Source organism: Bubalus bubalis, chromosome 4, assembly GCF_019923935.1.
Source record: "Bubalus bubalis isolate 160015118507 breed Murrah chromosome 4, NDDB_SH_1, whole genome shotgun sequence".
Taxonomy (NCBI): domain Eukaryota; kingdom Metazoa; phylum Chordata; class Mammalia; order Artiodactyla; family Bovidae; genus Bubalus; species Bubalus bubalis.
The window spans coordinates 14,581,242-14,608,521 of NC_059160.1; the positions used below are offsets into that span (position 1 = coordinate 14,581,242).

At 50.1% G+C, this 27,280-nt stretch overlaps 1 protein-coding gene across 2 annotated transcripts in view; it reads left to right on the top strand.

The window, feature by feature from the left end:
* Positions 1 to 1,203: 1,203 nt before the first annotated feature.
* KCNA6 (potassium voltage-gated channel subfamily A member 6) overlaps positions 1,204 to 27,280 on the top strand; it is a 38,007-nt gene continuing 11,930 nt past the window's right edge. The window contains exon 1 of one of the 2 annotated variants that reach the window (XM_006053546.4): positions 1,204 to 4,525. In XM_006053546.4, the coding sequence (XP_006053608.1) occupies positions 1,867 to 3,453 (1,587 nt within the window). In that variant the 5' untranslated portion in view covers positions 1,204 to 1,866 and the 3' untranslated portion in view covers positions 3,454 to 4,525. The other variant, XR_006550362.2, reaches the window with a different exon arrangement.

The following is a 27,280-nucleotide window of genomic DNA, read 5'->3' on the forward strand; positions in this document are numbered from 1 at the left end:
TTCTGGTTGTCAGCCAACTTACTTTTGTCCATAGCCACCCGAAAAGGGGAAAACTGAGGCAGCGAGAAGCCAGCATCAACCCTGCTGGGTAGGTAGGCAGTGTGAAATGATCAGACCCTAACCTGTCTGATCTAGTGATGGTCTCTGACCGAAATGGGTGGAAAACCATTCTTACCTCCTCCCTCCTGGAAACTCCCTACAACCAAATGGGGTCCCTCCCCAAATACTGCCAGGTGGGTCTTCCTTGTAACATTGCCCAGGAGCAGAGGCCATCTTTCTCACAAGATTGTGGGGGAGTGAAAGAGATGGTGCAGGTGAGGTACCTGGAAGGTGGTTGGCACATATTAGGTGCCCAGGAAGCACAGCTATTAGTTTAATTAACATGCCCTTCTCAGACACTTCAGATTCGTTCCCAGGGAGGCTGGGAGCTTATGAATTCCAGGATGTATAATACTTCCTTAGGTTATGCTACCTGTGAGATGCCACCTTCTTCTGGTTCTTTTTTCCCTGGGACTGCTGCCCAAGCTCCCTTGGAAAACCTCTGTTGGTAAAGGCAACAGGCAACCTCCTATCCTTTTCACTTTGCAATCCTAGAAGAAGGGCAGCCTCACCTGCCCTCCTCGGTTTGCAAAAAGACCCATGGGATTCTCTGAGGAGTAACACTCAAGTACAGTTTACATCGGGAGCTCTCAGGACATCAAAACGTGCTTCATTTTTTAAGTAGAAATTGGAGAAACTGGCAAATGGGTCTTTGTAAATTCAGAAGGAGAAAAGATAATTTGATTTTTTTTTCTTTCTTTTTTTTTTTTTGGTCATTCAGTTTTGGGGTGAGTGGAGGCACGGAGCTCTTTGCCGGGTGGCGGGGCGGGGTGTTTTCTTATTGATGAAATGCACTGCGCAGGTCAACTCCGCAAACCGAAAAGGGAGAATCGGATTGCGGGGACGGGGGGGGGGGGTGTGGCAGGGGGATAAGCGCCTGTTCAGAGGGCCGTGGATGCGGACGCGCTTAAGGGAGAGGCGTGCCAGGAGAGCGCGGGAAAGACTGCCGGAGAGGCTAGGGTGCTTCTGCTCGCCGCGCCCGGGCTCGCGCAGCCCCGGGCCGGGTGAGGGGTGTCATGCGGGAGTGGGGTGGGAGGGGGCAGCAGGCGGGGCCTGCCACGTCACTTGGAGAGAGTGTGTTGGGAAGGAAGGGCAGAGCGGAGAGCCGAGCCGCTGCAGTTGCGGCGGCTGCAGCGAAGGCTTGAGCGCTGGGGAGGTGGGTCCGCGCGCCCCGGCCCCCGGGGCGGCCCCAGGGCCCCTCTCGCAGGCCGGCGGCGCGGCTCGGAGGGAGGCGGTGGCGGCCGTGGCGGCGGGAACGGCGACCTTGGCCAGCGGAACGCGCAGTGGCCGTTGGGCGGAGGCCGAGCCCCGCCGGTCGTCTTGGCCGAGTCGGAGGGAGGCGCATCTGGGGCACGGGTCCCGGCGGCGGCAGGGGGTCTGGAGCCGTGGGAGCCGGGACGTGCTGACACCCAGGGCGGACCCCCGCGTCGCGGAGCCCAGTCTGGGGCGGGGCGAGAGGGGCCAAGCCACGCGTCTTTTTCGGGCGTCCAGCTGCACACGCGCCAGGCTGCGGTTCCAGGTACTCCAAGCTCCATCTGGCATCCGGCGCGGATACCTGGAGGCGCGGGGCCGAACCCTCCGCGCCCTGGTCGCCTCCCCAGACCTAGCCCGGCAGAGACCAGGGCTTTGGAACTCAGGGACCCGCCGCCGGCTCGGACTGCGAGCCCCACCCTACAAAGAGGGCGCCGCCGAGAGCTGGGAGGCGCCCGGGTGGTGGTCGTGTCGTGGGCGCCGTCCTAGCAGCGGGGAGCGCAGCGCGGAGGGGACATGCGATCGGAGAAATCCCTGACGCTGGCGGCGCCGGGGGAGGTCCGCGGGCCGGAGGGCGAGCAACAGGATGCGGGAGACTTCCCGGAGGCCGGCGGCGGTGGCGGCGGCTGCTGTAGTAGCGAGCGGCTGGTCATCAACATCTCGGGGCTGCGCTTCGAGACTCAGCTGCGCACCCTGTCGCTGTTTCCGGACACGCTCCTGGGGGACCCCGGCCGCCGTGTCCGCTTCTTCGACCCGCTGAGGAACGAGTACTTCTTCGACCGCAACCGGCCCAGCTTCGACGCCATCCTCTACTACTACCAGTCCGGGGGCCGGCTGCGCCGGCCGGTCAACGTACCGCTGGACATCTTCCTGGAGGAGATCCGCTTCTACCAGCTGGGGGACGAGGCCCTGGCGGCCTTCCGCGAGGATGAGGGCTGCCTGCCCGAGGGTGGCGTGGACGAGAAGCCGCTGCCCTCCCAGCCCTTCCAGCGCCAGGTGTGGCTGCTCTTCGAGTACCCGGAGAGCTCGGGGCCTGCCCGGGGCATCGCCATCGTCTCCGTCCTGGTCATCCTCATCTCCATCGTCATCTTCTGCCTGGAGACGCTGCCCCAGTTCCGTGCAGACGGTCGAGGTGGAAGCAACGGTGGCGGCATCTCCCCAGGGTCCAGGGGCAGTCAGGAGGAAGAGGAGGATGAAGGTGACTCCTATACCTTCCATCCTGGCATCGCCCCCGGGGGAATGGTGGCAGGGGGCTCATCCTCACTAAGTACTCTTGGGGGCTCTTTCTTTACCGACCCCTTCTTTCTGGTGGAGACGCTGTGCATCGTCTGGTTCACCTTTGAGCTGCTGGTGCGCTTCTCCGCCTGCCCTAGCAAGCCAGCCTTCTTCCGGAACATCATGAACATCATCGACCTGGTGGCCATCTTCCCCTACTTCATCACACTGGGCACCGAGCTGGTGCAGCAGCAGGAGCAGCAGTCGGCCACTGGTGGGGGCGGCCAGAACGGGCAGCAGGCCATGTCCCTGGCCATCCTCAGAGTGATCCGCCTGGTCCGTGTGTTCCGCATCTTCAAGCTGTCCCGCCACTCCAAGGGGCTACAGATCCTGGGCAAGACGCTGCAGGCCTCCATGCGGGAGCTGGGCCTGCTCATCTTCTTCCTCTTCATCGGGGTCATCCTCTTCTCCAGCGCCGTCTACTTCGCGGAGGCTGACGACGACGATTCTCTCTTCCCCAGTATCCCGGATGCCTTCTGGTGGGCGGTGGTCACCATGACCACCGTAGGTTATGGGGACATGTACCCCATGACGGTGGGGGGCAAGATCGTGGGCTCGCTGTGTGCCATCGCTGGGGTCCTCACCATCGCCCTGCCCGTGCCCGTCATCGTCTCTAACTTCAACTACTTCTACCACCGAGAGACAGAGCAGGAGGAGCAAGGCCAGTATACCCACGTCACTTGTGGGCAGCCTGCCCCGGACCTGAAGGCAGCTGACAGTGGACTTGGCAAGCCTGAATTCTCGGAGGCCACCCGGGAGCGGAGACCCAGCTACCTTCCCACACCACATCGAGGGTATGCAGAGAAAAGGATGCTCACTGAGGTTTGATGGATGCGGGCAGTGCCTGCATGGAAGGAAAACACCAAACACACCCTTCCGTAGGGACCCTTCTCATCCTCCACTACTCGCACCCCAGCTCCAGGTGACCTGACTCCCTCACCCCACAGTGGTTGGTGCCAGGATCATACACCTGGACTGTCAGCCTTGTTACTTGACCCCTGCAGCATCCCAGGTTTCTCCATCTAAGTGACATTTTTGAAATTCTAATGGTGCCACCCATTCGTGCCCATCTTATGTCACGTGGATGAGATTTCCATCTGACCTTCCCTCGAGACTCTGATTTTTCACGTTTGGGACTTGTGATGTCTCTAGGAAGAGTGACGTCGACAGGCTGGAAACCAGGCATACCTGGGTCTTGTTTCTCCTTAGCATCCTTGGCTTTGGGGCATGCACCCTCCCATCGTAGCTTCTGGCCACATGCTAACTAGCCGAAGCCGGTGGATAGAAACAGTACTCATCCTGTTGTTTTCCTCCAGTGCCCTGTAAGGTCGGCTGGTCATTCTGCAGAGAAGCCTTAGGAGAGCCTTCAGTTGCACAGCCTGAACATATGTTATCTGTCTCTAATCTTGGATGCAATTAGAGAAACTACAATGACACTTGGCCATTTGGAGGACGTGAGAGGTCAGTCCTGGACCAAAAGGGCCAGTGGATTCTTCTAGCGTGATCTGGCACGATAGACGTTAGTCTCTGGTCTCCACTTAGCTCTCTCGACTCTGATTCCCCTGACTCTGTGGCTTCCAGGAAGGCTCCTCCTTCTCAGAGCCAAATACTCTGTCTGTTCAGGTGCCTTCCTGTGCGGAGGAACTGACAAAGGGGAACCACGGAGCTGCAAGAAATGGCCGAACGGAACCAAGTCCCTGGCCTGACCACTTCTTAGAGAAGCAGTGTCCCTTAGACAGTGCCATCTCAGAGCGGTGGAGGAGTCTTTTTGCCGACAGCAAATTCCTTTCCCTCACTTCCCCCAGCCCTCTCTAGCCCTCCATCTTTCTTCCTGGGAATCTGACTTAGATTTGCAGCTGAAGGCTTGCTAAAGCAGACTCCAGCTTAAATCTGCCGCCAGGTAAAAGCACACATTGGATGCTAGCGTGGGTTTCTGTTTGCATTTTGCGGGCAATGAGGCAGGCAGTTTAGAGTAAGGAAGAAGCATTGTTCTTTTGCCGACAGCCTCACTGGTAGAGGTTTTTTTTTTTTTTTTTTTTTTTTTTTTTTTTTTTTTGCTGAGTCAGGTAAACATTCTCCTGCTCCAGCCCTGGAGTCACAGCCGCTGGCTGTCACTGGGGAGATGCCCGGTGGTGCTCCAACCTGGTTTGAGCCATCTTCTTCCATGGTGAACTGAACTGCTCTTCCTGTACCACCTGCCCACGTCCCCTTTTTCTCCTCTTTGCACTGCCATTCATTTGCTGCCTTGATCAACTGTGATGTACTGTTCTGAGCTCTCTTGGGTGCAGTTCAGAAACCGAAAGGACTGTTAACATGTTTTTAGTTTTATAATCTAGGCTTTAAGACTCCTTGATGAGAATTTTTTTTTTTTTTAAAGCTTTTCTCGAAGAGCCAACTTACGAGGTACAGCCTCTTGAGGGTTCTCTTGAGAGACACTGTGTCTGGATGTTGCCGCACTTTACAGGGTAACTTGGGGGCCACAGTTCCTCTTTGTGCCTCGGTGTCCCCACCCGTTTGATGGGAACATTGACGTCTGTCCCCCCACCCCCACTTCTTGGGGAATGGCCCAGGAACTCAGCTTGGATCCTGGGGGTGATGCTATGCAAATGCGTGAACTTCTGTAATGATTTCTAGCTCGTTACCCTGCTTCCCCCTGTCCCATAGGCCAAGCCTCCTCCCAGGGTTCCCGCTTTGGGTCCAAAGCCCACATCCAGGCCATTCTGGGTCCTTAGCTTTTTAAATCCCTCCCTCGCCTCTTGAACTGGGCTTTATTCTTTGCTTCTTCCCCTTCAGCAAGGAAGATGCTCTTTGGAGTGACTCAGTGGCATCCTTTTAGGGCCAGCACCATCTTGATTGGGAGCTTGGCTTCTCCAAATCTGAAATGCAGTAGAAAATGCTCATGATTCACACACCTGCTCTGAGGCTATGAAGTGCCAGTTTTCCACATCTGTTCTGGAATATTACTCTTGACAGTTCAGGGGGAGAGGGGAAGAGAAGGCCCACCCAGAGGCAAAAGGGATGCTCACGTCGAGAGTGAATGTTGAAACACGAATGTGTCCTTCTCAGAATGGGGGTGTGTGTGTTTTCATCGTACTCACCATTTCAAGTCAGAGCATGCCCGAGTGGAAAGGGTTTATGAAGAGCTGGGCTCTCCGGGGATTCTGGTTGCCGTAGCAACCTTCCAGACTGTTCTATCTTCTGATTTGGGCAGCCAGGGAGAACGAGAGACGATGTATTCCCAGCTTCTGAAATGGGGACGCCTCTCACATAACGTTGTTTAGGGGCTGGCAGGGCTGGGACAGGGATGTGTGGCCTTTGGAAAATGACGGGAAGCAGGTCCCCAAAGCTTCCTATCTGGACCTTTCTTCCTGGTTTCCCCAGCCCATCACTGGAGCTATCTCATTTCACTCCTGAGTCTTCAGAAACTTGAATGCTAGGCAACTGCCAGTTAGACCATATTCTCTCTTTCGAAATGGCCTTGGAGGGGACTAGCTTCTCAAGAGGCAGCTGCTACTAGTTTTAGTCCATAATAGCACCATGGAGCACTCACGTCGGCCCCTCCCAGCTCTAAGACAGAGAGATGATGCTTCTTCCAAAGGAAATGTCTAGCTCCTGGGAGGGACCTCATAGATGGTTCTTCTTAAAGACATCCAAGACAAACTGGGAGGCTGTGACCTGACCTACTTCCTCTGATGGATTTCGCCAAGTGACCCCCTTTGACTCTGAGCCTCTTGATGTGGATTTTGTTCCCTGAGCACCGAGGGAATCTGTGCCCCGTGTCGCCATGACAGCTGGGGTGGCGTTTTCACAGCTGTCTGCAGAGGGGTTCAGGTCTTTGTTACACCTGACTTGGGCCGGCAGGAGCTCCCAGAGGTCTTCCTGGATCTGTCAGGCTCAGCTGAGACGTGGGGGGATTCCTCCTGCCTGAGAAGCCCCAGGAGAGAAGGGGACAGCTGGCCGTCTTTGCACCCGAGGTAGGTTCTGCTGCTGGGGAATTTCGTTCTGGCTCAGTCTTTCAGGTCAAATGAGAACAGGAGTGTGGAGGGGCAGAAAGGGGGCGGGAGAGCGTGCATCTGGGAAGAGTGAAGCCTTTGACTGTCTTTCCTAAGCAGCCTCCTCGCTCTCTCTCTTTCCGTGTGTTTCTGTCTCCATCTATATTACTCTCCTCTGTTTCTGCTTGCACACTGCTATCTCCCTTCACTCCCCCTTCTAAATCACCCCCCCCCTTTTCTTCTGCATTTCCCCCCCTTCCTTCTTCTCTGCAGTCTCACTTGCTCTGCCTTTCTTTCTTCTCACCTTTCTGGCTTTCCCTCATCTGCCATTTGAACCTCTTCTTCCTTCTTTGTGCATCTTTCTCTCACTTTCTCGGGAACTGGGAGCACCTTGGGGCATTTCAGTGGGGCTCACTCTTTGCATTCAAGGATGGCTGTGACCTTGGGTGTTTGCTCAGAAGGTTGTTCTCCAGCTGGTGGACTCTGTTTTCCTGCCAGTACAGCATCCTGTCCCAGCGTGCTCACCTCTGGGGGCGGAGTCCTGAGTTTCTGGAGCAAGATGAGATTTCTGTGGGTTTAGAAAACATCTCTGATGAAATTTCCTGAATCTGCAAGTAGAAAATAGAGAAGGCGGGTTGGAGAGAAGAAAGAGAACCTCATATATTTCGGATAAATATTTCGCTTGTGTAGCACTGGACTCTGCTCACTCCGGGTCCCCAACCTTGAGAAGCTTGCAGAAGAGTTTCGGACAATGCACTATAGATACAGTGAAATAAACACAGAAAAGAGGATGTAGGAGGAAGGCGTAGAGTGGAATTAACCTAGAAAAAGCCTTAATTCAAGGCTGGCCTTCTGAATGCCCTGAATTCACTTGGAGGTTCTCAGAGCTGTCTCTTTCATATCCTGAAAGCAGAACAAAAGCAGAGTTCGTAAATCCTAGTGGTGTGAAGTTCAGGGGACGACTCTCCTTAGAAAGATGGCTTAAGATTCACCAACCGGTCTATAAGGAGGCTTTTTCTTTGTGCATCTCTTTGCTGGAGGTCATGTAGACTGAGTCCCACGTGTATCAGGATATTAGGTTTTTGGAGGGTTGTTCAGTTGCTCAGTTGTGTCCGACCCTTTGCAACCCCATGAACTGCAGCACGCCAGGCTCCCTGTCCTTCTCCGTCTCCTGGAATTTGCTCAAACTCATGCCCATGGAGTTGGTGATGCCATCCAACCATCTCATCTTCTGCTGCCCCCTTCTCCTTCTGCCTTGAGTCTTTCCCAGCATCAGGGTCTTTTCCAATGAGGGTAATGGACATTTTCTAAAAGAGGATTGCAGTAACAGTTGTGCTTCATAAGTTAACTCACGAAAGTCACTGAATTGTTTTTGTTTTTTTTAGGTGACATGAAGCTAATAACCCCAGAGTTTCATGTCTTGTCTGGGAGATGGTTTGGTTTTATGAATCTAGACGTTAAGCCTCTCTAAAGATGGACCAGATTGCGTATTCCAGAAGGATGACAGTTTTTTTCTCTGCCGCATGGGGACGCTTTAGAGCTTTCATGCTGCTCCCATCCAGTGCTAGGAACCATTTGTTTTGTTTTGAAATTTGACAATGAGACCATTGTGGGATTGACGTGCTCCTTTCTTTTGGCTCTGAAGACAGACTAAGCCATTTCTAGTCCATGCAGAGCCTGGTCAGCTTGTCTTGAACTAGGATAAGCACGTTGGATGTGACTCGTGACAGCACAAAGACAATGAACTTGCCCCCCCTCCCCCCCCGCCCCCACCCCGCCCCCCCAAAGCTAAGGGGTTTATACTTTGCTGGCAAAACCTCACAAACAAATGCAGAAAATTCCACCTCATCTCTGTTTCCCTGGAAACTCAGAGTTCCTTGAGAAATTACACAGGAGCCAAGGTGTTATTCTCTTGGTCTGCTCCCCACCCTCCAGTGGCTGATCGGGTGTTGCAAGCTTATGGCTCATTCAGAAAACAGGAGAAGCGGGGCTGAGGGTCTTCCCTTAGCCAGTCCTCCTCTTGGAGTGCTCATCAGATGCCATTGCTCTCTGCTCTCACTTGCCTTCCCCTCACTGATCCCTTCCTTCCCCTCCCCGCCCTTGGTGCTTTTCCTTACGTGACACCTTCCAGTCCTGCTATTTATCATGCCTTCTCTCGGCTGGCTGAGCCCTTGCTTTTGGCAATGTTTTGTCCCCCGGCATCTGTCCATAAATGCCAAGATAGATTTCCAAGGAACGCGGTCCTCCTGGGACAATCTGGCTGGAACCTGCCGGGCCGGCTCTGATTGGTTCTGACTGTGAGTTATTGCCTGGGGAAGCAAAGTTTGGTCTAATTCTAGCTTGTCAGGGTCACTTAGGGAAGGAAAAGAAACCCATTCTTTAAACTGAAGGATTTCCTCTCTCACTCCCACTTGACGCCGGGCTGCCCCGGGGTACCAGGCTCTCTTGGGGCAGAATTGGGCTGGAGCTTGGGGCTTCTCCCGAGAGAGAGCCTCTAGATGCAAGCCACTGGGAATGAAGACAGATGGGCTCCTAGTTCCTGTGTTATCATGTCTCGTGATGAACCACTTTCCTGATCTGGGCCTGAGGTCCCTGCGGGGCTGGAGACGGTCATTTCTTTCCCCTCCCTTTGCTCTCAACTCCTAGAGAAGGGTGTTCTTGCCACCTCTTTGTTCCATATATTAAAAAAACCTTCTTGTTGGAGACTACTTGATTTACAATGTTGTGTTAATTTTAGGTGTACAGCAAAGTGCTTCAGCTATGTCTGTATGTATATCTACTCATTTTTTAAGATTCTTTTCCCATATAGGTCATTATGGAGTATTGAGCAGAGTTCCCTGTGCTATAAGTAGGTCCTTGTGAGTTATCTTGGTGCTCATCCCTAGGAAGGAGATGAAAACCTATCAGTAAGTACCTTGGAAAGGTTTTCCAGAATGAGTGACTGCTTCTTTTAGAACAAGAAAGAAAAAGAGGCAGACACCTCAATACTGGTATCTCACCTTGGCCATCCATACTGGTCTAACCTTGGCTATCAGCATTAGCTATTGGAGGCCTAGCTCTGGTGGAATTTATGACAATTAAAAAAAATTATTTTATTGAAGTATAGTTGATTTACAGTGTGTTAATTTCTGCTGTACAGCAAAGTGATTCAGTTATACATATATAGACATCCTTTTTCATATTCTTTTTCATCATGGTTTATCTATGACTTTTTTTTTTGAGCACAGCTCTGACCTCATTCTTGTTGCTATGGAGAGGGTTTTCCTTTTGTCTGTCACGTGCCCGGCAGACACTCTTTGCCTGGCCCTAGAAAATGTCTTGGAGCCTTAAGTGGCCTTCATCACAGGTGCAGGGAATGCAGACAGACCCTGTCTCTTTGGCGAGAGCGAAACCACCATCTCCAAGGAGCCTGCAGCCGAGCTGTCTACGGCGCTGCTATTTTTGACATGCCTGCTTGCTCCCAGGACCTGACAACCGCTGTCTCCAGGAGACAGACAAACCCTGCTTTTGGCAGCAGACATTTTGCTTTGGAAAAAAATATGGGAAGACAGTCCTGCAGCTGGGAGTGGTCGGTGCTGTGCCTTCCCACTCCTCCAGGAGGCTGGCACCCGGCCAGTGGGGTGGTGGGTCTGAGGCTGGGGCGGCACCCCCATCTGGGAATCCATCCTGCCCCGTGGGAGTAGTCCTAACAGGGATAAGAATGGCATCTTTCATTTAAGAAAGCATCCAGTTCAGTGCTTTCAGACTTCATGTCTTATAACAGAGGTTAGGAGCCTGGATTCTGGAGCCAGTTGTCTGGGTTCAGATCCCACCTCTGCCGCTCACCAGTTAGGTGATGTAAACCAAGTTCTGGAACCTTCTCTGCCTCAGTTCCCTTCTCTATAAAATAGAGGCCTAATGGGGCCAATCTCATAGGGCTGTTTCGAGGATTAGATGAGTTAATATGAGTACCCTGTTTATGTAACACCAAGTAACACTACGTACACGGTGTGATGTACGCAAGCACCACACAGAGGTTGATATTATCATCAGTGCTGTCCTTCACCAACAAAGTGCAATGGGAAGGCTAGGCATTGTTTTCCTCTTTGGCAGAGAAGGCAGTTGAGGCTCAGTGGGCAAGTTCAAGGGCACCTGGCTACTGAGTGGTCCACCGCCCTCAGGTGAGACGTGATGAGCAGAACCCAGGAAAAGTCCAATGGATATTCAGCAAGAAGAGAGAATGAATCATGGTTCCTGAATGTGCACATAGCTTTTTGTTTGGCCGTGTCTCGAAGCATCCCTAGTTCCCCATCCAGGGATCAAACTTGTTCTTCCTGCATTGCAAGCATGGAATCTTAACCACTGGACCACCAGGGAAGTCCCATGTTTTGTTTTTTTAAACAGATTTTTTGGCCTTGCTGTGCAGTATGCAGGATCCCAGTTCTCTGACCAGGGATCAAAACCAAGCCCCGTGCATCACAAGGCAGATTTTTAACCACTGGACCATCAGGGAAGTCCCCGATAGGCTTTTATTTACTTGCCAGTTTGTCTTTTTGACTGAAAATCCACAGGCTTCCCATGCTGTTTTCCTTCTGGGGCTCTGAAGGCACAGAATTGCTCATGCATCTTTCTAGAGGGTCTTTCCTCACCCATCACTGTTCTCCTCCCCTCATGCGTTAGCAGCCTGGGAGGGTGGGAGTGGCTCTCTTCTAGAGCCTTCCTCTAACACTTCCTTTGAATCCTCTTCTTTGGGACAAATGCAGGGTCTCACAGGTGACCCTCAGGACAGAACCCATAAGCTGGACCCTGGCTCAGAGTTTTTGTCTACAGTTCTAGCGGCTTTCAAAATCCCGCTTCCCTGGTCCTCACCCTCAGCGTCCTTTTTTGTCCCAACGTGTCCTTCCCCCTTGGCAGTGGGGTACTTGCTGACATTCCTTGGTTGTTTTCCACTGTTTTTTTCCTCCTTTCAGGGGCTTCCCCAGTGGTGTTAGTGGTAAAGAATCTACCTACCAATGCCGGAGACGCAGGAGATGTGGTTTCAATCCCTGGGTCAGGGAGATCCCCTGGAGAAGGGCGTGGCATCCCACTCCAGTATTCTTGCCTGGAGAATCCTGTGAACAGAGGAGCCAGGCGGGTTACAGCCAATGGGGTCACAAAGAGTTGGACATTACTGAGTGTCTGAGCAATTTCCTCCTTTCAGAGGGTACAGGAGACCCTAGGGTCGAAAGAAGCTGCTCCCCCACCTCCTTTGGTTTTCTGGTCTTCTTCCACTGCGACTGAAGGGCAGCTGCTGGCTTGGGGGTCTCAGTTCCGGGCCAACAGCTGTACACATCCTTAGCTCATTCCTGAGGCCACTGCAGTGTCCCGTGGGGGGCTTGGCTCCAGGCAGGAAATGGGACTGCCCTCCCCATCCTGAATTCAGAACTTCCTGGCTTCCTTGCTTTCAGAGTCAGAGAACGTAGGTCTGAATCATCTGTTAGCTGCACCTTGTTTAAATCTCTCCATGCTTCTGTTTACCATCTACAAAATAAGGAAGCGAATTCCACTCAGCCCACCTGGTGGTTGCGAGGTTGCAAGCGAAAACATTTCCCAGGCCACACACTCTCAGGAGAGCCTGGCTCCCCACTCTGCCAGGCAGCCGAGGGGGCTTCAGTGATACTGATCAGCCACCCAGAGTGACCAGCCACCTGCACCTCAAAGAAAGGGCGTCCCAGGTGACTGCAGTTTCGTTCTCTGAAACCAACATTGAAATGAAATACAGCATAAAAAATAGACTCAGGATATCAACTTTTAAGCTCCAAGGCTCTTTTCCTAAAGGATTCATTGCAGAATCTCTAAATAAATTGTGTGTAAGACATGATTTAATATAGAGAAATTAAAAGATGCTTGCTCCTTGGAAGAAAAGCTGTGACAAACCTAGACAGTGTATTAAAGAGCAGAGACATCACCTCGCCAACAAAGGTCCTCATAGTTAAAGCCATGGTTTTTCCAGTAGTCATGTACGGATGTGGGAATCGGACCATAAAGAAGGCTGAGCACCAAAGAATGGTTGCTTTTGAACTGTAGTGCTGGAGAAGACTCTTTTTTTTTTTTTTTTTTTTTTATACCTGTGGCGGATTCATTTTGAAGGAGAAGACTCTTGAGAGTCCTTTGGACAGGAAGGCGATCAAAGCAGCCAATCCTAAAGGAGATCAACTCTGAATATTCAATGGAAGGACTGATGCTGAAGCTGAAGCTCCAATACTTTGGCCACCTGATGCAAAGAGCAGACTCACTGGAAAAGACCCTGATGCTGGGAAAGACTGAGGGCTGGAGGACAAGGGAGTGACAGAGGACGAGATGGTTGAATGGCGTCACCGATTCAATGGACATGAGTTTGAGCAAACTCAGGGAGATGGTGAAGGACAGAGAAGCCTGGCGTGCTGCAATCCATGCGGTCACAAAGGGTCAGACGTGGCTTAGTGACTGAACAAACAACAAAAATCACAGGACCAGAGTCAGACAGAGTGAAGTTTCCAGAGGCCAGGGTAGCTGAGTCATAAATCAGACAGACACTCATCGGCTGCTTTAAGGCAATTTGGCATCTCTGGGAAGAGAGAAAAGTCTGGTGTGCTTGGGAAAAATCGTGTGGGCTGTGAGGTTTGCTCTCTGCTGTAGGGAATATGTCAGGCTTTTCAGGAGCTACATATATTTGTGTATGGTGAGCCCAGCTTCTCATTCACCCCTAGACCTCAGGCAATTGCACTCTGCTCATCTGAAAGGGTGTTCCTTTTCTGTTTTATTTTGCTTTTTAAAAGTTTTTTTTTTTTTTTTTGGATGTAGACCATTTTTAAAGTCTTTGCTGAATTTGTTACAATGTCACTTCTGTTTTATGTTTTGGTATTTTTGCCTTCATGGCATATGAGATCTTAGTTCCCCGACCAGGGATTGAACCCGCGTCCCGCTGCACGAGAAAGTGAAATCTTAACCACTGGACTGCCAGGAAGTCCCTGTCTGAAGTCTGGGAGCGAATGAGAAGCTGGGCTCCTCATGTACACATCTCACTTTTTATTTTACTTTCAGTTCAGTTCAGTCGCTCAGCTATGTCTGACTCTTTGCAACCCCATGGACTGCAGCACGCCAGGCTTACCTGTCCATCACCAATTCCTGGAGCTTGCTCTAATTCATGTCCATCAAGTTGGTGGTGCCATCCAACCATCTAATCCTCTGTCACTCCCTTCTCCTCCTGCCCTCAGTCTTTCCCAGCATAAAGGTCTTTTCCAACGAGTCAGTTCTTCCCATCAGGTGGCCAAAGTATTGGAGTTTCAGCTTCAGCATCAGTCCTTCCAATGAATATTCAGGACTTATTTCTTTTAGGATGGACTGGTTTGATCTCCTTGCTGTCTGAGGGACTCTCAAGAGTCTTCTCCAACACCACAGTTCAAAAACATCAATTCTTTGGCACTCAGCTGCTCTTTATAGTCCAACGCTCACATCCATATGTGACTACTGGAAAAAGCATAGCTTTAACTAGATGGACCTTTACATTACTAGACATAGCAAAGTAATGTCTCTGCTATGCTGTCTAGGTTGGTCATAGCTTTTCTTCCAAAGAGCAAGTATCTTTTAACTTCATGGCTGCAATCACCATCTGCAGTGATTTTGGAGCCCCCCAAAATAAAGTCTCTCACTGTTTCCATTGTTTCCCCATCTGTTTGCCATGAAGTGATGGGACCGGATGCCACGATCTTTGTTTTTTGAATGTTGAGTTTTAAGCCAACTTTTTCACTCTCCTCTTTCACTTTCATCATGAGGCTCTTCAGTTCTTTGCTTTCTGCCATAAGGATGGTGTCATCTGCATACCTGAGGTTATTGATATTTCTCCCAGCAATCTTGATTCCAGCTTGTGCTTCTTCCAGCCCAGGATTTCACATGATGTACTCTATATAGAAGTTAAATAAGCAGGGTGATGTACACAGCCTTGTACACAGCCTTGATGTACTCCTTTCCCAATTTGGAACCAGTCTGTTGTTCCATGTCCAGTTCTGTTGCTTCTTAACCTGCATACAGATTTCTCAGGATGCAGGTAAGATGGTCTGATATTCCCATCTCTTTAAGAATTTTCCACAGTTTGTTGTGATCCACACAGTCAAAGGCTTTGGCATAGTCAATAAAGCAGAAATGGATGTTTTTCTGGAACCCTCTTGCTTTTTTGATGATCCATTAGATGTTGGCAATTTGATCTCTGGTTCCTCTGCCTTTTCTAAATCCAGCTTGAACATCTGAAAGTTCATGGTTCATGTATTGCTGAAACCTGGCTTGGAGAATTTTGAGCATTACTTTACTAGCATGTGAGATGAGTGCAATTGTGCAGTAGTTTGAGCATTCTTTGGCATTGCCTTTCTTTGGGATTGGAATGAAAACTGACCTTTTCCAGTCCTGTGGCCACTGCTGAATTTTCCAACTTTGCTGGCGTATTGAGTGCAGCACTTTCACAGCATCATCTTTCAGGGTTTGAAATAGCTCAACTGTAATTCCATCACTTCCACTAGCTTTGTTCATAGTGATGCTTCCTAAGGCCCACTTGACTTTGCATTCCGGGATGTCTGTCTCTAGGTGAGTGATCACATCATCATGGTTATCTGGGTCATGAAGATCTTTTTTGTATTTTACTTTACTCTTTATTTTTTTCTTTCCGCATCTGCACTGCCCTGGTACATGGTTTTACATATGTGCAGAATTCCAAACAGCTATCACAAAGCGCCTAACCTGAGATTTCACAGCTACTTCTGACCACATGTCCTAAATCAGAGATGATGGGACATTAAGAAATACTGGACATGACAGTTATGTCTCAGTAAAGGTGGAAAGAATAGAAAAAAATAAACAAAACAAAAGAAATGTTGGAAGAGTTCACATGCAGTGTTGGATTTTTGTTTTCTTCTGAAGAATAATAGGTCTGGTCTCCTTGGGCTTGTGTTTCAGTTTTCTAACATTGGTCAGAAGCACTGAACATAGTCGCTGCTTCAGAAGGGCAGAGTGATCTTTTTTTTTTTTTTTTTTTTTTTTAAGTAATTATTATCTATTTGGCTGCACTGGGTCTTAGTTATGGCACACAGGATCTTCGGTCTTTGTTGCATGCTGAGTTGAGGCATGTGGGATCTAGTTCCCTGACCAGGGATTGAAACCAGGCCCCCTGCATTGAGAGTGTAGAGTCTTAGTCACTGGACCACCAGGGAGGCCCCGGGCTGGGTGCTCTTGCCCGGTACCCGTGGAGGCACTGTGCCTGTAGCGTTGGGCTTCTCTTGGGAGGAAGACCTCTTCCTTACGTGTGCATTTGAGCCCCAGGCTGGAACATCAGAGACTGAGCCATGGTGCCCTGGCCTCCACCATCTGGTGGCCTGTGGACGCTAGCTTGTGTGGCCGCTCTTGGAAGCCTTCCTGCAGGATTGTGTTGGACTGAGTCACAGCAGACTGTAAGATCGGGGTGGGAGGAGGGTAGTTATCAGACACAGACAGTGGGGGGAGTAGAAGGGAGGGCTGGCAGCTGGGGAGGAGACAGTCACAATTCCAGACAAGAGGTGTGGCTGCAGGGGAGCAGGGACCTCCCAGCAGTCAAGAACACGCTCAGTTAATGTGCAAATATAATGTACAAATATAACACCCTGGGGCTCTCTGCCATCACCCTTGTGTAGGTTCTCAGCACCCAATGTTAGAATTATTGCAATGTTAGTCGCTCAGTCATGTCTGAGTCCTTGTGACTCCTCTGTCCATGGAATTCTCTAGGCCAAAATACTGGAGTGGGTAGCCATTTCCTTCCCTAGGAAATCTTCCTGACTTAGGGATCGAACCCAGGTCTCCTGCATTGCAGGCAGATTTTTTACCATTTAAGCCACAAGGGAAGCCTAGAATTATTGCAATAAGACCATTCAATTTGGGGAAAAAAGAACACCCTAATTTACATGTTCTGTTCAATTATGCGGGCAAGGAGACAGCAATAAAGGGTTTCCATCTAAAATGACTAGAATGAGAAAAAGGAAAACTGTGGTGTTGGGATATTTCCCATTTGAGGATGACCTCCTGCATCTCTGATGTCAGATTACTAGGTGTCCCCCATGCCTGCCAGCTGGGAGCGGGAGAGAATTGAGAGCGGGCATTCCTAAAGTGGGACCATATGGCTTTCTTGGGTCATCACTTGCTCGCAGCCTGAACTCTGCATTTGTTGGCTGTCTGGGCCATCATGACCCGCTGTCAGCCCCAGACCCCTTCTTGTCCTTCTGAGATTATTCCCAGTGAGTTTTGGTTCCCAGGGGAACTCTTGTGTTTGTGAGATTTACTGGCCGAAAGTTAAATCATTGTAGAATTGGATCCATGTCCAACATATCGCCTTGGGAGGCAGATAAGAAAGTCTCCCTTTTTTCAGTGCTTTACGGGTAATTTCATTGCAATATTTCAGGCCTAGAATTCAAATGGAAAGTCTCAAAAGCAATTTGAGCTGCAATCAGCTCAAAATCCTCTGGATTCCAAGAGAGGTGAGGTCATCCCTTACCAGGGACAGCTTTCACTGCAGAAAACCCAAGTTGAAAAGAATTCTATAACCCTTCCTTCCATTCCCCCTAAAATATCTGCTGTTTCCAGGAGTGTGGAAAAAATGAAATCAGGTTGGACTTAAAGGATATCCATCATGGGCCTTCCATCTTAATGCTTCTCTGCCTCACTTTTTCCAATAGGTGCACTTCTAAAAAGTTGCTGTTTTTGTTGTGTGAGTGTGTGTGTGTGTGTGTGTATAAAAATAATAGATTCACTTTCTGTCAGAGGTGTTTTCAATGGTAAGGAGCCTTTTCGCATTAAAAAGATCACAGTATAGCTAAACTTACATGAGGCTATTTGGTCTATAGAAAAAGGAACCTTGATTAGTTCGTGGCCCACTTTCTATGAATACCATCCTGATTTCCTTTCTCCAATGGTGGGTAAAGGAATACTCTCAGAAAGATTTGAGAAAGAAAGAGCATCTCTATTTGTTGACAGAAGCAGGGGATAGTTTTCAAAATGCATCTTCAAAAGTGGGAACTTGAGGAGACTCTGACCATTTTCATGTCTTTCTGACTGCATTTTGACTCTAGGCGCTGAATCTGCCAGGATTCCGACGTGTCCGAGTTCCGTCCCTCAGTCCTGTCCGACTCTTTGTGACCTCATGAGCCTGCCAGGCTCAGGAAATGGCATTGCCATTTCCTCCTCCAGGGAAGCTTCCTGATTCAGGGATTGAACCCACATCTCTTGGGTCTCCTGCATTGGCAGGCGGATTCTTTACCACCGCACCACCTGCAGCATTGCATTTTCCATCCCTGTGGCCGTGTCGGGTGAGGCAGGATGGGAGATTTGAGGACACAGTTCTGAGCCCCTAGTTCCTCTGTAAGCCCAGTCGGAAGAGGTGATCTCAGCCAACCTGGGAGTCGGCGCCCAATGCTGCCACCCTCTGGCTCTGCCGCTGTGTGGCCTTGGGGGTGTTGGGAACCTCTCTGAGCCTTTTCTTCCCTGTAAAAACATCCCTCATGGTGGCCAGTGGAATGTACTGAGGCAGAGCTGACCCAGGTGTGTCACACGGCCTGGCAAGCATCCAATCAGAGAGCAGTATTATTTCCATGGTTTCTCTTTTCTTTCCCTGGTTCAGTGGGGTGTTGAGGCTTCAATTGGCAAGCGTCTGAAAACTGTCCAACCTTTCAGAATGGTGGAAACCACTTGGAGCTCTCATAAATTAGTCTTTTGGGAGATATGAGTATATATAATAGTTTCTCTCGCTTTGTAGATTTAGATTGGCTGACCACGATCCAGCTATTCAATCATCAGATACTTCACTGTCACAGAGGAGACTCATGGAAAAGGGTTTAATGCCCTTTTTGATTTGAAAACTACTTCCAGGCTAAAAATGCCAGCAGAAGAGAGCATCCAAGGATTCTAGTAAATCCCTTTAAAAAGGACGTAAGCAATGAGGCAACATATCCCTGGGAGAAGTGAGAGCCTCCAGCTCACTTAGGAATTAACTGAGCGTGTGAGTAAGCGAGTGTAGACAGATCTGGGGCTCAGCTGGTTACCTGCCTGGCTAGTGGGTCCAGGTGGGGTGCTACCTGGGGTGCCCAGCAGCTCATTGACGTGCCTTTTGTTATGTGTTTGGAGTCGATGTCCTTTGAAATTACAACACAAACTGGTGGAAAATATGATTCAATTTACAGAGAACGTATTTCTTTATATGCAGCATTTCAGGAATGTGTTTCATTTGCATGGAAGTCAGTTGAGCTCCATGGTAAATACGTAGAAAATAAGACAAAATGACGTGGAATAATTGAATAAGAAGAGACTTCCAGAAGTCAGGGAACCCAGTACTCTGCCTTGCACTTGAGTAAGTTCCTAATTATCCCAGGCCTCCTCTTCTTCCTTTTAATATTTATTTATTCGGTTGCACCTGGTCTTAGTTGCGGCACGTGGGATCTAGTTCCCTGACCAGGGATCGAACCTGGGCCCCCTGTATTGGGAGCCCAGAGTCTTAGCCACTGGACCACCAGGAAAGTCCCCCAGGCCTCTTCTGAGACTTCCCCAATGAGAATCCGTATCCTACACCCCTTCAAGGACATGTGTTTGGGCTTCACAGCCTTTGTTGTCGGGACTTTTCCCTCCTTTGTCAGTTACACATCGCCTGTGGTACTTTAACTTCCTTGTGTTTTTTCTTCTGCTGCAATGTATACTCAGCTGACCGCATTACCTAGAATAGCTCCTTCTGTCAGTTCCTCAAGGTGATCTGCAGAGCACCAGTCCAACATTCCCACGGGAACAGAATCTCTGGGCATGATGCCCGTTTCAGAAATGATGGTCCCAGTGGTTAAGAATCTGCCATGTGATGCAGGGAATGCAAGTTTGATCCCTGGTCAGAGAACTAAGATTCCATATGCCGAGAGACAGCTAAGCCTGCACACCACGACTACTGAGCCCACATGCTCCGGCACCCACGAGCAGCAACTGGAGAGTTTGTGGGCCTCAACAAAAGATCCTGCACAAAACAAGGAAGATCCCAAGTGCTGCAACTAAGACCCGGCCCAGCCAAATAAATTAAAAAAAAAAAGAAAAGAAAACAAGCACTGCCTCTGAGAGATACAGAGGCATATGTGCAGAAGATTAAAGCCTCTGAGAAGTCCAGCAACAAGTAAAGCTATTTCACTTCTCAAGTCAGTGCTGTTCAAAGTATTTTTTATTTTTAACCGCAGAAGCTCCAACCTCTTTTTGGAGGGAACTTCTATTCATGTCCCACAAAAACCCCTTTAATCCAAGGAATATTAATACATTTCGAGAAACTTAAAGAGATCTGAAACTCACGGCAATGGATTTGAGTCCGTGAAACCTCAGCCCTTTAAATAAAGTCTTCTCAAATGGATCATTGTGGACCTCCTTAGCAACCCTCTTCAAGTTTTCCACACTCCTCTTAAGTTTGTGCAAACGCTTACAGAATCAGTGAGTTGATAAGGCTCTGAATAATGTGAAAGGAGACATTCCCTCCCCTGGTGACCTTTCTCTTAAGTAGAAGTCCTTGAGAAAAAGAACTGTAAGCGCTGTTCTTCATTAGAGGTGAAGTTTATGTTCTGCTTTGCTTACAAGTGGCCGTACTTCAGATACACTTCACCAATGGATGACTGACTTCAGGGTTGCCTTATGGTGCTAGCAGTTTGATTTCCGTGCAGTTTGATTTCCATGCACATTGCTAACCAAATCAGAGATTGCATGCATGTGTGCTAAGTTGCTTCAGTTGTGCTTGACTCTGTGCAACCTCACAGACTATAGCCGGCCAGGTTCCTCTGTCCATGGGATTCTCCAGGCAAGAATATTGGAGTGGGTTGTCATTTCTTTCTCCAGGGAATCTTCCCGACCCAGGGATTGAACCCAGGCCTCCTGGGTCTCCTGAATTGCAGGCAGATTCTTTACCGCTGAGCCACTGGGAAGTCCCTTTTGTGCTTGGAGACAAAAGGAGAGGATGTGGTTGCTCTTGACCTGCTGTTGCCTTTGTCTCGGCTCCTCTTCTGAACATCCTGGACCGTGAGGAGGAGCTTCTGATAACTGATGGTTTCATCTTTAAATTCACCAAGAGTCAGAACAAGTAGACTGTGGAAAAAGTGGGAATCGCATTTAATTCTGGGTCTGTCACTGGCTTGCTGTGACCCTGAGCAGGTCGCCTGCCTGGCACTGGGCAGGTATTAACTGTCAGTATGATTCTGTCCCAGAGTCTTCATCTGTACAGTGAGGTGGTTGCATTAGACAATTTTTGAGCTTTTGCTGGAAAATTCTGTGGGCGCTCAAGCCTATTCATTGAATGTACAGCTGGTTCCCTTGATCACTTGGCCAACTTTATTACTTGACTTTTGCCACTAGAGTGATCTTTTAAAGAGAGAGTGGGTGTTAACTTACAATTTCAACTTTACATAGAATCATTCAGTTTCAGAGGTTATCTACTCCAGTCTCTTATTTTACAAAGATCAGAACTTAACACTTAAAAAATACACTGAGTTGGTTATAGCAAAGTCTTGGAAGCGGTCATAGCTTTTTATGTGATACCAAGTATGATAAATCCCCTCCCTCTGCTTCTCAGTTACTTTCCCTCTCTCTCCATCTTCCCTCCTCCCCCCTCCTCTCCATCTTTCCTCCTTCCCTCCCTCCCTTCCTTCCTGTTTCCTTAGATGAAGTCTTTCTTAGTCATTAAGTGATTTCTTAATCTTTTAAATCTCAGATTAGCAAAATAAGCGTTCCTTGGTGTTGTCTGTGTCAGAACCTTGGCTTTACGACTGGAAAGACATGGGGTGTGGACGGACGCTGCTATGTTAAGGAGAAGCAGGGAATGCAGGCCAGCAGAGATGCTGATCTAGTATCCTCTTGGGTCTCTGGCTCCCCACTTGCAGAGGGAACCTGTAGAAAAGACAAAGCCAAGTAGGTACAGCTCTTTGGTGTCTTCAAAGTAGGAGCTGACTCTTTCTGTTTCTGGGTAACCCCGAGGGCGGGTGTTGGACTGTTTGCTGGGATGTTCCCACTGGCCATGCAGTTTCTCTGATAGGATGGTCTGTCCAGCTCTGCCCTTTCAGCTCAGTGCCGGGAGCTGGGGCTGCACTTCGGGACCAGGGTCCCTGTTGAGCTGGCTCCCGGTCCTGCCCAGCTCCCAGTCCTGGTGCTTCTTGGTGTTTGTGCATCATCTTTATCCCATTTTGCCTCGCTTCCTACCACCTACTTCCTGGTGCAGCCCGACAAGACGCAGAGGTCTGGCCAGAGATAGAGAAAGCCCATGTGGACTCCGAGCACACTGAGCAAACGGCTTGAAACAAACAGTTTTATTTACTGACTTTAAAAGTTGTATCTGCTCTTTATGGAAAACTAGTGCAATTTAGAAACACATAAGGAAGAAAATAAAAGTTCCCACAGTCCCATAACCAGAGACTTTCAGTGTTGGTATTTTGCTGGTTTTTCTTCCAGACCAGCTTTGTCTCTGCATCTCTCTCCGTTGAGACCCATTTTGTATTTCATTAAAAAAAAAAGCTCCATATTTTGTCTCTAATTTTCTCATGCAATTATCACAAGATGCACCATCATTTTGGTAACCTACTGCTTACTGTGGGTCATTCTGGTTGTTTTCTAGCTTTTTGTTCTAAATGATGCTACAGTGGACATTTTTCCTCTATATAAGTGTTCATATTTATGATTCTCTCCTTAGATTGTGTTCCTCCAAGAGTCAAGTACCATAGATAAATTGAGCAAATTATTTTCTATACCTCAGCTTCCTCACCTATCATAAAGCAACAACAGAAACAACAATGAGTAAGAGCAGGAGACACTTCACCAGCGTGGCGGGTGCAGTCACATTTCTAAGAGCTTCGCCTGCACTGACTTGTTTGCTTTCCCAGCAGCACTGTGAGAAGCTCCACCCCAGAGGAGCCGCTGGTCCAAGTCTCACGGTCCAGGCATCCTAGCTGTAGCATCCTTGCTCTTAACTTCCCCGTGAGACGGGGAACAGTCCCCAGGTCTCTATCCAGTCCTAAGGTCATCTACATCATTTATTTCTACATTAGCCATGTTCCCAAGTAACACGGTTGCCTGGTGTGAGTTCCTGACTCCTTAAATCCTTGACTCCTCTTCACCCTGGCATTTGTGTGTTTAGTGGGATTGGTGTGTGTGTGTGTGTGTGTGTGTGTGCACGTACACACACTTATGTAATCTTAGGAATGGAGCAGAGCCAACAGAGAGGGTATGGGGCAGAAAAGCCTGGATATCTGTTGACAAAACAATGAAACGCGGTTATTTGGTGTTATTCGTCAAGGCTAACTCATCTCAGCCTCTATGGCTGGGAAACTGGTCACGTTAGAATTGGGCTGTCAGTCCAGTGGAGCAGGAATGGGGTGGGGAGCACTGTCTAGCGCCACCCGGTCCCCAGAGCACATGTCTATGTGTATTCCCTGAGGAGGGCACGTCCCCTCCCCGAGCGGCTCTGCCCAGAGCAAGGTGATGCCCGCAGGTGTGACTTTTCATCCTGCAAGAAAGAGGGGATCACAGACTCGTCACAGAATGACGGTCTGGGCTGCCTCATCATGGTGTTCAACACAGAGGCCACTCGGCCTCCCAGAAACCCCGACGCAGGAGGTCTGGGGGAAGCTGAGGGTCTGCTCCTCTAAGACGTGTGTGCCGCATGACTATCTTCAGAAAACCTGAGGAGATCTGAGATGGTGGGTCTCCACCTTTCCAGTGCTTCAGAATCACCCTGAAGTGTTAGTCACTTCAGTCATGACCGACTCTTTGTGACCCCATTGACTGTAGTCTGCCAGGCTCCTCTGTCCATGGGGATTCTCCAGGCAAGAATACTGGAGTGGGTTGCCGTGCCCTCCTCCAGGGGATCTTCCCAGCCCAGGGATGGAACCCAGGTCTCCCGCATTGCAGGAAGATTCTTTACCTTCTGATCCACCAGGGAATCCTGAATCACCCTAGGAGCTTTATTTTAAAAAGTACCACTTTCTGCCCCCTTTGCTGTCTTAACACCTTCTCGCTTCTCCAGTTTGAACCACTGATCTAGGATGGAGTCAAGAAGCAACACTTAAAAAAACAGCTTCTCGAGAGACTGTAGGGTACAGCCGTATTTGGGGACCACTGGTCTAGGAGGTTCTAGCGCTCATGCTTTTATGCCTTCATCTTTAAGTGCCCTTCACATTTTACAAAGCTCTTTCGCAATAGGACATCACAACAGTTCACCGAGACCAGCAGAGCAGGCATTTTTATGACTTTCCTCGGCCCAGAGAGGTTGACTGAGTTGCCCGAGGTGGCACAGCTTCCCCGCCAGTCAGAGCAGAGATTCCCTGCCCAGCCCCGGCCAGTTCCGCCCGACCCTTTGGGAAGGGGCAGCCTCTCTTCCCCTGAAGATCTTGCAGGATGGAATTATCTCAGCCCTCTTCTTGTGGAGCTTCCTTCTTTGCCTTCTCACCCACATCCCTTCTACTGCAGCCCTGCCTCCTCCTTAGAGAGCTCCTCGTGAAACCGTGCCAGTCACCTTTTTTCCCCAAGCTCCAGCCCCACGTAACAGATGATGGCCCCAAGCACAGAGGGGTCTGACCCCCAGCCCCAGCCCTAGCCGTTCATGGCTGATCCTCTGCATTAGTGCCTGGCAGGAGCCAACAGAGCCGCATCCAGCAGCAGCTGCCCGGGACTCCCTCTGCTTTCCCCTGCTGTCACCTCCCATCTGAATTCTCCCTCCACCACCAAAGCTTCTCTCCTGCACCTACTCCCTTCCCACCCTGCCCCCAGGATAGCCTTCAGGCCCACCTGAGTCCTTCCTGTGAGCCCCTGCAGTGGCAGGTCTCCTCTCTGGACATCTGGGACGGACTGGTGCTTGACAACGTGGACCAGGTTGAGGAGGACAGAAGCAGGTACCTGTATACGCTCTTCTCTATCCATCCTCTGCCCAGGAACCAGCTATTGGCTCACACTCCCCCGACTCAAAGCGACGACTTCTGCTTCTCTTTCCTCTTCCTTCCCTTGTTCAAACCTTTCCCCTCGTGCAGGCAGGATCCTGGACCAGCTCCCGGGGACTGCAGGCTCCGTGTCAGAACCCTGCAGCCTTGGTCCCTGGGATGCTGAGAGGGCGGAGGGGGTAGGGAGGAGGCGGGGTTTTGTGCTGCAGGCTGCGGAGCTGTCCCGGGAGGAGGTGCAGCTGCAGAGGTCCTGCTTCCCTTTACTTGCTCAGCATCCTTGTGACAGGTGACGGCACCCCCTGGCAGATACCAGCAGCGGCTACAGCATCAGAGCAGGTTCCAACCCTGCCTCTCTGACTCGCTAGCCTTGAGACCTTCTTTCTTCCTTAATGCTTTGTGTTCCTCAGCTATAACATGGAGAGCATCGTGCTTAAAAACTTGAACAAAACTGACTTTCTGGGCACAGAGAAGCAGGGCAGGGCATGGCAGCAGTTCTGGGAATCGGTAGGATGGAGGAAACGCCTTATTCAGTGTCTGGTACCCACTCATTCTTTTTTAACAGACATTTATAATGGGCCCACATGAGCCAAACCCTGGAGAATCAAAGGTGAGCAGGGCTTTAATATCTTAAGGAAGGAGGTACGTGGCAGACATGAGTAGACAGCTGGCCACAGCACAGTGTGCTCAGTGGTGGAAGCTAGGGGGACAGGCTTTCCATGAAGCCCAGGTCCTGCCCTGTCGTTCCCTCTCATCACCCCTGAGCTCTGATTGTGGGTTGCTGTTGTTGTTCACTCAGTTGTGTCTGACTGTCTGCAACCCCATGGACTGCAGCATGCCAGGCTTCCCTGACCTTCACCATCTTCTGGACCCTGCTCAAACTCATGTTCACTGGTCTGTGATGCACAGGCAAACACTGATGCAGGAATCAAGGGACAACGTTATTAGCATCAAAGCAGCACTCAGATCCTGCAGCTCGGGGTGCTGGGGTAAAAGGCTGAGTTTAAACTTGCACCTGGGACTGCAGGCAAAGTGGGGAGGGACTCTTACTCCTTTCTACCTTGGAAGGAGCTTCCAGATCACATTGCAAAGGACAGAGCAGGAAGTCTGAACCACTTTTGCCCATGACCGTGATGGAGGGCTTCCCTTGTAGCTCAGCTGGTAAAGAATCTACCTGCAATGCAGGAGATCCTGGTTTGATTCCTGGGTTGGGAAGATCTGCTGGAGAAGGGATAAGCTACCCACTCCAGTATTCTTGTCCTTCCCTGGTGGCTCAGCTGGTAAAGAATCTTCCTGCAATGTGGGAGACCTGGGTTTGATCCCTGGGTTGGGAAGATCCCCTGGAGAAAGGGAAGGCTACCCACTCCAGGATTGTGGCCTGGAGGATTCCATAGACTGTGTAGTCCATGGGGTCGCAAAGAGTTGGACACACCTGAATAATTTTCACTTTCACTTCATGATGCAAGGCTCAGGGGGTCCTGCTCTCTGGGGCTCACTTGGCCCCCCGCCTTACCTCATGTCCACAGAAGGCTGCAGTGGTTCCAGAAATTATGACCTCATACCACCACATCCAAAGGCAGAAAGAGGAGAATGAGGAAACCAGAATCTGACCAGCTCTCTTAGAGGTGTCTTGCAGAAGGAGGAGAGAGAGCAAGACTCTGAAAATTGCAGTAAGTCTACATTCCCAGCTGGTTTAATCCTTCCTTGGAAATCATATGCAAGATGCTTCTGGTAAGAAAGGTAGAAAATTCTCCTGGAGGCTGGAAGGAGTCAGGGAAGGTTTCCCAAAGAAGTCAGTATATCAGCTGGGCCTTGAAAAATGAATAGGAGTTTTCAGGATTGAAAATTCTCAATAGAAGGAATAACTTGAGCAAAGGCACAGGGACTTGGGACTTCCCTGGAGGTGCAGTTGTTAAGACTCTGCACGGGTTTGATCCCTGAGCTGGAAACAAAGATCCCATATGTTGCAAAAAAAAAAAAAAGGTTCGGGGACCCAAGAAAAGGAGGATGTGTTCAAGGAACTGGGAGCTGGGAGCACATAGGGTGGGACAGAGTGTGCAGCAGAGGCTGGAGAGATAGATTGGACTCAGGTGGTGACGAGCCGTGACGCTGTTAGGGGCTGGATTCATTCTGACGCCCGTGGGAGCAGCAGGAGCTGTCAGTCAGAGACAGGACCTGCTGAGATGCCTTTTGGGAATGATCCCTCTGGCTGAAGTGAGGACCGGAGTGGAAATGAGGCTCGAGACCCAGTGCTATGCAGTGGCCGGCATGGCACGTTGTGGGGAAGGGTGGTGGGAGCGGTCCGCCGAGGTTTCATCACTGACATTATTCATCATTGCTGGCACAAGTGACCTCTGGCCAGGTTCATTACTGTGGACAGGGCAGCCCTTTATTGCCCGTGCAAGGGCAGACTTGTCTTAATGCGCTGCTCCTGGTGTGCCCCCGAAGGAAGGCTCCTACAGGAATCCAGGTAAATAGAGGAGGTTCTGGTCATGTGTGCTGGGAGCTCTTGGATGGACAGGCTGGGCACTGGCTCTGCGGTTCGGAGGTGGATTTGAAAAGAGTCTTTGTACTTGGGGTGCTGCGGCGCCAGGCTGTAGAAGCTGTCTGCCTCCAAGAGTTTCTTGAAAGTGGAAGCTGCCCACGTGTGTGTGCTTGGAGGGTGTGGAGTGGGAGTGGGGTGAGGGGGGTTGTCACCATCCTGCTGACCTCAGGGGCACAGGTCTC